Source organism: Asterias amurensis, chromosome 6 (genome assembly GCF_032118995.1).
Source record: "Asterias amurensis chromosome 6, ASM3211899v1".
NCBI classification, from domain to species: domain Eukaryota; kingdom Metazoa; phylum Echinodermata; class Asteroidea; order Forcipulatida; family Asteriidae; genus Asterias; species Asterias amurensis.
The window spans coordinates 11297691-11308737 of record NC_092653.1 but is presented as its reverse complement, the minus strand read 5'-3'; the positions used below and the strand labels follow the sequence as shown (position 1 = coordinate 11308737).

Below are 11047 nucleotides of genomic sequence, written 5' to 3'. Positions count from 1 at the left end.
TTGCTTTACTTTGGCATAGCGCACTTGTGCACTTGTTGTGAATTCATTTTTCATTTTTCATATGTGACATTTCATAATAGGCCTAAAAAGAAAAATTTATTGCCGATGAAACCGTTTATTTCCAGCAACACCGTGAAAGTGTAGGTGCCTATATAGAAAGGGATAGGGAGCGAAAGTGTCGCTTCCACCAAAATAATAGCTTTGGAAAGTAAAACACCCAAACGAACAACTTAACAACCAACCATTTCACTTTTAAATCTCCGCTTTAATTTCCCCCGATATCGAAAGTGTCCCATCAGCAAAAAAGATACCAACTTTTGTAGGCTAGGAGATTGAGAGAGCGCCCCTATTTGCTAACACTTTGAACTAGCGCTGCGGGTGTCATAAACAACACGATAGAAGCTTTCACGTACACACGCTTCAATAGGTAAAATCTCTGTGCGCCAGGTGGTCATTTTGTGTTAAGAAACTCCCATGTTAATAAATCGATGTTTAGTATGATAAATACTGACAGAAATACATCTAGGGAATACCGAGTGCGATCAAATTTTAAATGAAACTTGCTATTCATGATTATATATTTGGTAGGGAGACGTTAAAAAATCACTAAAGTTTTGCGATTACAGAGGGAGTGTTTGGTAACGGCCGTTCACTCTTGTGTTTGGCTGTTCCCTTATGCGACCAAAATGGCGGCGTGGTTGACGGCTCGTAGACGGATTAAACACTACAATTCCCGTGGATTTACTCTCTATGTGGCTCACGTATGTGGATGCTGATAGTTAAAACTGAAAGTGGTACTCTCTGTGAAGAAGTACCATGGAAAAGTTGGGGGCCAAGGGCAAGGATAAGGTAAGTTTGAAGAGTTAAATTGTTGCGAGGTGGATTTTATTTGACTTCACAACCGTGTAGCTTTTCGCTGTGTGTGGTACGTAAGCGCATTGTGTACATTTATCGGTGTTTGTACACAACGTTGAATCACCCAGTGGTGCTAGACACTGTTGATTTTGTGCACTGTGTTACGTCTGTCGCTACTCTCCTAAATTCTGTGATCGTGTGATCTTTTTACTATAATCAACATTCGATCACAAATCATTACATTACATGATAACAATCTTGTAAATTGGCTTGAACTCTTTGATAATTTGTAGATATGTAATAATCTTTGAAATCCTTCTTGTCAATATTTGAACTGAATGAAATATAAAATTAATAACTAAACAATATTAAAAACAAACATTTGTTTACTTGTTTCAATTCCGTCCAGTCCAGCCATTTTTCCAGTTGGATGGATTAATGGTGCAGGCAAATATTAAAAAATACATATTGGTCACAAATCCATTTAGCTTTTAGAACGAACACTCTCATGACTGTGGAGAAAGTATCTACACAAATTACTTCTAGAAACTATAAAGCTCCCCTGTAGCCTTATAGTTTCTAGAAGTATACACAAATGTAATTCAAACTAAACCGGAGTGTTTCCAACTTGTTTTGGTTGAGTAATTTAGGCTGGAAATGTGTGGTTTCCAAGCACACTTTCATGGTTACGCATTGCCGTCTGCAACTGGTGCTGGAACTTCCACGCACTTTCCAGAGGCATGCGTGAAGTTCTTTAGTTGCGATAATGTAACCCTACTCCCGACGGCTGGAGGAGGGTTACGTTATCGCAACTAGATTCTAGAAGTTCTAGTGCCGAGTCCCAGGCGACAAGGCGTGTTCAAAATTCACAATAATCTGCACCTCAAAAACAATGCCGCATAAACCATGAAAGTGCTTTTTAAACAACAACCTACAGTTGCAAGCCTAAAAAAATATTCAAACTGCCAAGGGCCCAAGGCCTGCTTGTCTAAACATATTTGTGTTGTGATTGGTGTGAATTTCTCAAAACAGCAGTTTCCATTTAATTGCGCAATAGTTGTAAGGTAGTTACCTGTGTTTTAACAAAGGTACTACAAAAATTAGTAGGACACTATTCTAAATTTTCCAAAACCAAGTTATGAATCTTTGCCTACATTGGTGTTTAGCACTGTGACTAATTGGTGTAAGTACCAGTTTGTTTGTTAATTTCTAGTTTACAGTCAAGAGTTTATTTATAACCATGCGTTCACCAAGTGTTCCTTGATAATAGTAATTTGACTCACAAACAGAATAAATCACACATTCTCCAAAACAAACTTCGCTGCAACTTTGGCATTAAAAGTTTTACAGTTATCATTGATAGAAGAATACACTTTTCATATCCCCGGTTGTCAACAAATCTTGCAAGTTTCGCACGCATTCTTGAGAATTAAAAAAAACTTGTACAATGTTTTGTTTGAAGAAAAATGTGCGTATTAATTCGTGTGTATAATGTGTAAAAGCATTGCAGTTCTGTCTTGACCATGGCAAAGTAAATGTAAATGGTGTAATTTCTTGTTTTTTTCTTAAAGCCATTGGACACTTTTGGTAAACAGTATTGTCAAAGGCCCACACTTCGTGTATCACAACTTCTATATCAAATAACAAACCTGTGAAAATTTAGGCTCAATCGGTCATCGGAGTCGGGAGAAAATAACGGGAAAACCCACCCTTGTATCCACGCGTTTCGCCGTGTCATGACATGTGCTTAAAATAAATCCGTAATTCTCGTTAACGAGAATTGATATTGTTTTACTGTTTTCTCAAAAAGTAAACCATTTCATGGACTAATATTTCAAGAGAAGTATTTCACCACTACCTTCTGTAAACCCTGTAAGTTATTTGTAAATCTGTGAACTTTTTTTTTTTTCTGTACCGAAAGGGTCCAATGGCTTTAAACCACCATTGAACAAGTTTAGTTAGTTGACAAAAAAAACTATTTTATCTGGCTGCTATACTTTATCTACCTAGATTAAGGACAAGGTCAAATAAAATTCAGACCTTGTCAGAAAGGTTGACATAATTTATAGAGATAGAAAGAGGCCCTTTACTTGTAAAATGTAACAATTTGTAATAGTGCTTCTCGCTGAACATCATTTATTTTTAGTTCCTATGGTAATTTAGTGCTTGAGAGTCTGGCCATGCGATCGATGTTTGCTTTCAAGACTTAATTTTGTAAAGGTTACTTTTAGCTGCTAATTCCCTAAGAATAGAGGAACACATTATTAAGAAGGGGAAATAAAGTCCAGCATCCATTAAAAAATCTTTAGAAATCCCACAGAAATAAGAAGTAAGAAGTTAGGGAAATTTTTATTTCCATTTAGTTTCAAGGGCATTAAATTTGAGATCATATTCTAACTACAAACACCTTGAAGTGTAAAAACTTGAAGCCTACTGGTCTCCTGTTCTCAAAAGTCTGACAGTAGTTTGCATCCCCTGCCATCAGGCATCTCATAGATCTTTTCAGCTGATCAACTGATTTCCTCTTTTTCTTTTCAGTGCCATAGACAAACTGAAAAACGCTGTACAAAAGTTTTAACTTTCGTACAGTGTTTTTGACACTTAAAGTGTGATCTGCCATTTCCAATTTTTGCTATTTAATACATGGTAGAAAGTTGCACGTCTGTTTTATGTAGCAAACTTCACTTCCTAAGTTTGATAAAATGTGCTCTCCTTTTTTCAAGTCAAAGAAAGTTTTGAGGTATTGAAACGTGACCTCATGAGTGTGCAGATGTCAACATTCGTCCCCAATTATTTTCACCTAAGTTACTTCTAAGGCACATAGAAAGTACAGAAGTCTTACTCTACTTTCAACGGTTGATAGTTTTTACTCAAAGGTTCTATTGTCATACTTTTGTGGTGTGGAATGAGTCTATTTGCACTAGTTCATACTATGTACAAAAGGTGTATGTCAGTACATGTGTAATGTAGTCTGCCGGCTGCGTATACTGCGTTACCTGTTGAACCTTATAATAGTACCAAGGTTTCAATTGTGAATTAGGATCAAACTCATTATCGTTGACTTCCCAAGACCAGGCCCCAGTTAGCAGAATTGTTTACCAACCACCAAAGATTATGTTTCCTCATGTTTTGTGTGAATCTTAGTAAAAAGCAGAAGCCATGCGGTGTTAAACCTCTACTTGAGTTACGTATGGTCAAGTATGCCATTCTTACCATCCCATACCATAGAACTACTTAAAAGCAACTTTATCTAACTAAGCTGAGAGAGACTGCAACAAAAATCAATTATTGCTAAATTCTATCAGATTAAAAGTCCCCTGGCCCAAACAAGATCACCACAATCCCTTAATATCTTTGTTTCAAACCCCAAACATTCCTTAACATCCCAGCCTAGTCTTTTAAAACCCTCGTTTTCTTTGGCGTCTTCACAAAAGACGAGCCTCTTCACTGTTTTCCAAGCCGTTGCGTGTATTCCCTGACAGCTATCATTGTAATTGTCCACAAAGTCTCATGCGGTGGGATAAGGAGATGGGGGCCAGCGCAATTGTTGTCCTCCAAATAACCGTTGGGGGGGCTTTGTTTGGCAATAGTCGGCTTATTGTCCCGTGGGTATAATCCGCCTTCAGGCCGGGCCACAGTGGTACCGGTTTTTTTGTTGTATCAATATTTCGCAAGTGAAAAGACTTTCTAACAACGGGAGCGGACGGCCACTGTTGATGGGTAGCCTTGCCTGGTTTTAACCCTGCACGGTTTACTGTGTGTGTAGGATCAACAAAGGATAAGGGGACCTACTGCCATCTTCCTTTTTTAAGTACTTGGAATGGAGAGACCAAAAATAGTCCAAATGCAACTTTATGTCTGACGTCCTTGAGATGTACTCTTTTTTTTATTTGGTAATTTGTAAGTTTTTATAGGATTTGTACTGTTGAGCACCAATGTTACAATTGGAAATTAAAGGATTCGGGTACTTTTTCAAAATGTCCACAGATTTACATAAAACTTACAGGGTTTGAAGATAATGATAGTGGAAAGCTTCCCTTCAAATATTACTAACTAAGGTTGTGTAGTTTTTGAGAAATGAGTAAAACAAGTCACAAACATATTTTAGCATGTAAAATCCCCTAAACCAGTTATGATATTATACCAAAACCATAGCAAAACTGGTTAATTTGTTTTACATGCTAAAACTGAGACGAAAATTATTACTTTTACTCATTTCTCAAAAACTACAGCACCTCAGTAAGTAAAATTTCAAGGGAAGCTTTCTACTATCATAATCTTCAAACTGTTTAAGTTGAATGTAAATCTGTGGCCATTGTGTTTTTTTATAGGAAAAAGTACATACATGTACCCTTTAACCAGAAAATGTTCCATAACTTTCAAAATGAGTGTGCAGTGCATGACGTAGACCAATACGCAGCCAATGCGCTAGTGTACCACCATATAAACAACAAATTATACACTAGATCTCACAATTTTTGAGACTTTAGTGCTTGTCTTTGAATACACCACCTTTCATTGAGCACTCCAGGCGCTTGTAAAAAAATGTTCCATTATGAGAAATTCCATAATTAAATAATGTTTTATATTTTTTTCATCATTATACATCGAACGTAAACAATTTAAAAGTAGGCATTTAAAGAAACATTATCACAATAAATCTATGGATGATTAAATCCACTACTCAAATATTCCAAGAACTACATGAATGCACACCATTTTAATGAAATTACTGCCCTTCCAGAACGTTGCCCATCTTTACAAATGCGCTGTGTATGATCTTTCATCACACTGTAACCTTATTGAGAATTATTTTCCCAAGGTAATTTCATATTCTACATTTTATTCATTTTGTTCAATACATATCCCGTTAAACCGCAACTAACGCACAAATACTACAATCATCATTAGACTCGCTGAAATCACAAAACTGTATTTACAAGGTTTTTGTCTGGGTCAAAAAGAGGTGTGTTTTCCAGTCTCAAGGATACACTAATAACATAAATAACCCGTTGACAATTAAAATTGATGATAATAATTGACAACTTGGATCTGAAGTCGTTTATTCACTTGAAAAAGTGTTTGGTGTGCATTTGGAGTTGAAGGTGACGTACTTGTTTGTAGACTCTACTTGACCTGGTATGCAGTTATTCAGTGCAGCCAAAATGGGCTCTAGAGGACTGGTACATTTCAGCCCAGGGATTTCATCTTTGGATGGACGAGGCGAGTTTCGTTTTGCAAAGGGATTTTCAAATAAAAAACTTGAAAGTCTACGGGAATCTTATGTGATGGAGGGGCACAAAAGCCAAGACTAGGGCAACCAGTAGCCTCTTAGGTGGACAGACGCTAACCTTCATAGTACGTGGACCAGTTGCATCATGCTCCTTTGAGTAAACTTTAGATGTACAGCTGAGATCAGGAGAGCCATGGGAGATCTTGATGTGTTGCATCCTTTCGACTTGATGATGATGATGATGAAGTATTTCTTGGCCTGTTCTGGATTGTTCACCAATAAGCCATATTTTCAAGTTGTCTGGTACAGTTTTCTTGATTGGTCAAAAGTAAACACTCAAGTTGCATCACCCAGACCAAAGATGATGTTGGGAAGTCACATGTCAAGCATAATATTATGTGTATAGCTCAACCTCCAGACAGACGGGCAAAGCTTGGTACAATATGTACTGTATGTAACTGTCCAATGGTGTGGTACACTTTCTTTCAGAATTATGGGTGGGCGTTTTCCCGTCTCTGAGGAATTCATTTCTAAGCGGTCACCTGTTTAAACTTCCATGTGAATAAGCAAGTCATGATATTGTGAACCATGCACTATTTAAATCTTTAGCAATGGCTGATTCCAAATGGGAGGCAAGGAATGTAGAAATACATTTAGGCAACTGCTCTTGTTTTCCTTTTCAACTGGGCAACATAAGAATCCTTTGGAAGAAAAGGGTTGGACTGTCCATTCCTTTCCAATTGTACATGTATGCCATTCTTTCACTTTGGTTTGCAATGTGCAATAAATATATATGAGGTGTTGAATAAACACAGTGACTGCTGTTGTTGAAAAAAAAAAAATTGTATAGCCTAATGACTGTCAATTTTTTTGGTAACTGCATAGTAATGATGATTCAGACTTGTTTTTTAAATACAGTGATGTCACCCTTTGTCTTCAAATCCAAAGGTTTTCCAAGTATAGCATAATCCTGTCTTGAAGCATTCCTCAAGAAGTCCCATGGGACTGTCTGCATTTCTTGTGAGATGCCACATTAACCACATTGTGGTCTGCAATTGTCCCTACATGTAGAGACCCAACCCTCCTAGCACAGTGCTCTGAAGACCCAATGTTTCTGTCATCATCCAGACATCCTCATGCCTCTATTTAAAGGAACACTTTGCGTTGGATAGGTCGAGTTGGTCTTTGAAAAGCGTTTGTAACTGTTTGTTATAAAATGCATGGGTAGAAAGGTGTTGTAAAAGTAGAATACAATGATCCATTTATGGGAGTCAAAAATTTGACTCTCATAAATGGCCGATCGTGTTAGTCGACGAGGTAGAAGGAAAACCGTGCAGTTTCGAGGCATGTTTGTGTGGATCATTGTGGAACTACTTTTACAAAATCTTTCTACCCAGATGCATTTTATAACGAACGGTTACAAACGCTTTTCAAAGACTAACTCGACCAATCCGAGGCAGTGTGTTCCTTTAATTTTGCAAAGGTCTATCAAAATCTATTTGTAAAATCTTGGAGTTCAAGGAGAATCTTTGAAATCCTGTCATTGTAAGCTGTAGCCTAATCAATCAATTTTGCCTATGTTTTTTTCCCAAGGCCAAACATCATGCCTTGAAATAGTTTTTTTTATGGTAAAATTTCACACTCTTTAAAAGACAATGTTCATACGTACTGTACATTTGTACACCAGCTGTCAATTTCACCAAACTCTTCGTAACTTGGGATTAATCTTAGGACTTTTAGGACGATCTAAATAACATCTCCAGAGACATCAGAACGCATTAAACCCATCCTAAGTTAGGACGGGTGTTGTTCATCCTAACTCGAGATAGGATTAATCCTAGGGTTTTGTGAAATCGCTTGCTGCTGTGAAGACGGAACTACATGTAGCGAAGATTAGGCCAAGTGTGACACAGTATTGTTTTGTATGAGCCATGTGTCAACTTTTTTTCCGATTACCACTTGATTAGTTAGTTTCAGTCATTACAGTAACAAGGGCACTTTATATGTTGGCAATGTCATGGAGTGAACCCCCTAGTGTGTCCAAGGTCAAGAAACTTCCTAGTAATTAATCAACGTACGTACTTGTTATTTTCAGTTGGCTGTGTACAGATTAATGAAGCTTCAACACCTGTAGACCAGCCCAATTGTCAGCTCATGCCAGATGTTATTTCTATTGATTGATTTGAAGAATGGCGATATTGATTAATATTTGTTGTTCTATTGTTTGTTTTGATGGTTTCTAATGTCGTGTGTTGATGTTTATTTATTTATTGGTAAAAAGTTTGGTTCATTGGTCATTGTTGGTTTATTCATCGATTGGGGATCAGGTTGGCTTTAAGTGGTTTCTTTCCCTGCCTTTTTTTCTATTGTGGGGCCCCTGGTTCGAATCCTGTCTCTGACTGGAGCCTTGCATGTGGAATGGGTTTTCAGTCCCTACCTGATTGCGTGGGGTTTCTCTCTTTGTTTTTTTCCCTGAACATTTCTTCTCGTTTCCTATTCATCTTGTTATTGGCGTTAGTTGTGTTGTTAAAAGTGGAACAAAATAAAACAAAATAATGACCCCAGCAAAATTGAGGGATTTTAGACTGAAAATGGAAAAGGAACAATCTGTTCAAAAAAGAAATTGTTCAACATTCAGCTTTTAAGCACATGATGAATATCAAGGCACCAATAAAAACAAAAACGCTGTCTAGTGTCCATGTCAGTTAGTCACTCGGATGACAACATTAGATTGCACTGTCACTGTCAGGAATAGTCAACATCAACATTTAATCCTTCATGTAGTGTACACCTTTATCGAGATATGGAATGAAACTATAAGCGATCACCGATCGATTGCGATTGACTAGTTTTGACAACTGGTTGTAATTCAGTATTTTTATTTATTTTCTGTACATCTGGCAAAGTCATTTATGGGCAATTCCACCAAAAAGTGTCCTCGGCCCAAAAAATTGAAGTCAAATTTGTGGATTTAAATTTAAAGTAGCAAGAAAGAGTGATACCTAGTGATTTCAAATCTATGTTTGTTTCATTTTTTCCCCTTGGTTTTCCATGTTTTTTATCGTTTATTAAAAAAGTTTTTTTTGAGTCAAATTCATGATTTTTGGGAAACGTTTGGCACAATTGTCTAAAATGCCCTCCTGGTTACATTTTAGATGATATTTCAATTATTCTTGGCTTAAAACATATAACTGGTGGTAAGTATTCACAATTTTAAAGAAACTTCATTGTCAATTTATTCACAAGGTGCTGCCACTCGTTTTAATTAGCCCTTAATTACCAATTATGAAATGTAATGTCCATGACATTGCATGGTGTTTAGTTTTATATTTTAAAGCCAGTAAGAGATATTTTCATGAGACTTCATACGCAAAGCTAGTTTTTAGGGGCTAATCCTAAAATGCAAGAAAATTAATAAAAAATTAATTACAACTGTGCTAACGAGCGTCATGGACATTACATTTAGCGTCATGGACATTACGTCATGGACATTACATGTCACATGAAACTTACCTTTTTGAAGGTAAATGCTACAATTTATCAATTGGACCTACTGTAGGTAAACCTGGACTAGTCAAAGAGAACATTTGTCATACACCTCATCAGAAATTTACTTCAAGCTCTTTTTTAGCAGCGCGTTTAGTGGCAACATTCGTGCACAGATTCTACAAACTGACAGCTCAATTCCGAGATTTTCAGGTGAGTTTTCTCATGGAACTGTTCTTTCCTAAAAACATTCTAGTGACATTGAAATGTATGTGAACTGTTGGTGAGACATGTTTAGATGAATGTAGGACATTATAAACAGACTTTATCATCAAAGAAGATTTCTCAAGGCCTAGGCGTAGTGCAGATTTGTACACATCTACGGATAGCTTGGATACAAAGACGTCATACATAAAGTAATTTTTTATTTTTACATAATTTCAGAATGGCTAAGACTTGAGTACAGAGGCAGAAGAAGTATAGAGAGAAAACAAGACAAACCATGGAAACATGATTGTGATAAACAAAGCCCCATGCAGCCAATCTTTCCTTCATTTGTTGTTCTCTGTTCTTGTTTTGCAGGTCAATCTAGGTGGAACGTGTAGAGGATGACCTCAATGACTGTCTCGTATTTGGAAAACTAAGAAAGCATCTACGTTTGACCTGTTCCTCCCAAGAAGTCCTCCCAACTCATTTTAACTGATCTTCTGGAAGTTGTTCACCCAGTCTTGAACATAGCAGTATCCAGATCAACTTTGAAAATTACAGAAACCTTTGATGTTTAATTTCCATTTACATAAAATGTTGACGCAAGATGTTCAGTATATTACTCAAGATGAACAATTACCATGTGAGAAACACATAAAAGGGAATTATGTTAAAGATAATTAGAAAAAAAGGTTACTTCATGTATACCTACATCTCTGGTCTATCATAACTACTCCAAGGCAGAAGCCAGCCTGGTTGGATGTGGACGGAAAGTGCAAAAAGGGGACTTACCGAGGGGTGGGGTTTAAGTGAGATTCTGGGGGAGGTTTGGTTCTTAAAAATGTTTGGAAGAGGTTAAACATTAAGATAGGGACATTCATTATAGTTTAAAACCCATATTAAGAGCAAGGCAGCGCATGGGTTTACAAATTCAGGGTAAAAGCATGATGCATCATTTTACAAGTTTGACGTAATGTCCATGACGCTAAAAATAACCCAAAATGTAATGTCCATGACGCTCTATTAAGATGTGTAACAAGAAAGTTGACAGGTTTTCTTAAAAATATTATCAATGTTCATGTTAACTACTTCCCTGTTTAGCAAATAAAAAGGTATTCTAAAAATTTTGAACTTTAACTTCACAGAGTTTTGGAATTGAGTGTGTTGTACCCAAAACCCACTTCCGTTTTTCGTAATGTCCATGACGCTCGTTAGCTGTGCTCTGACTCCTTAATTAGTTTGATTTTTTCCAAATACATAGTATCA

At 36.9% G+C, this 11047-nt stretch overlaps 1 protein-coding gene across 3 annotated transcripts in view; it reads left to right on the top strand.

Annotated features, from left to right (window-relative positions):
- Window positions 1-484: 484 nt before the first annotated feature.
- LOC139938188 (tetratricopeptide repeat protein 28-like) overlaps window positions 485-11047 on the top strand; it is an 88459-nt gene continuing 77896 nt past the window's right edge. For 2 of the 3 annotated variants that reach the window (XM_071933581.1, XM_071933580.1), the window contains exon 1: window positions 485-849. In XM_071933581.1, coding sequence (XP_071789682.1) covers window positions 817-849 — 33 coding nt within the window. In that variant the 5' untranslated portion in view covers window positions 485-816. The remainder of the gene's footprint in view (window positions 850-11047) is intronic. The other variant, XM_071933582.1, reaches the window with a different exon arrangement.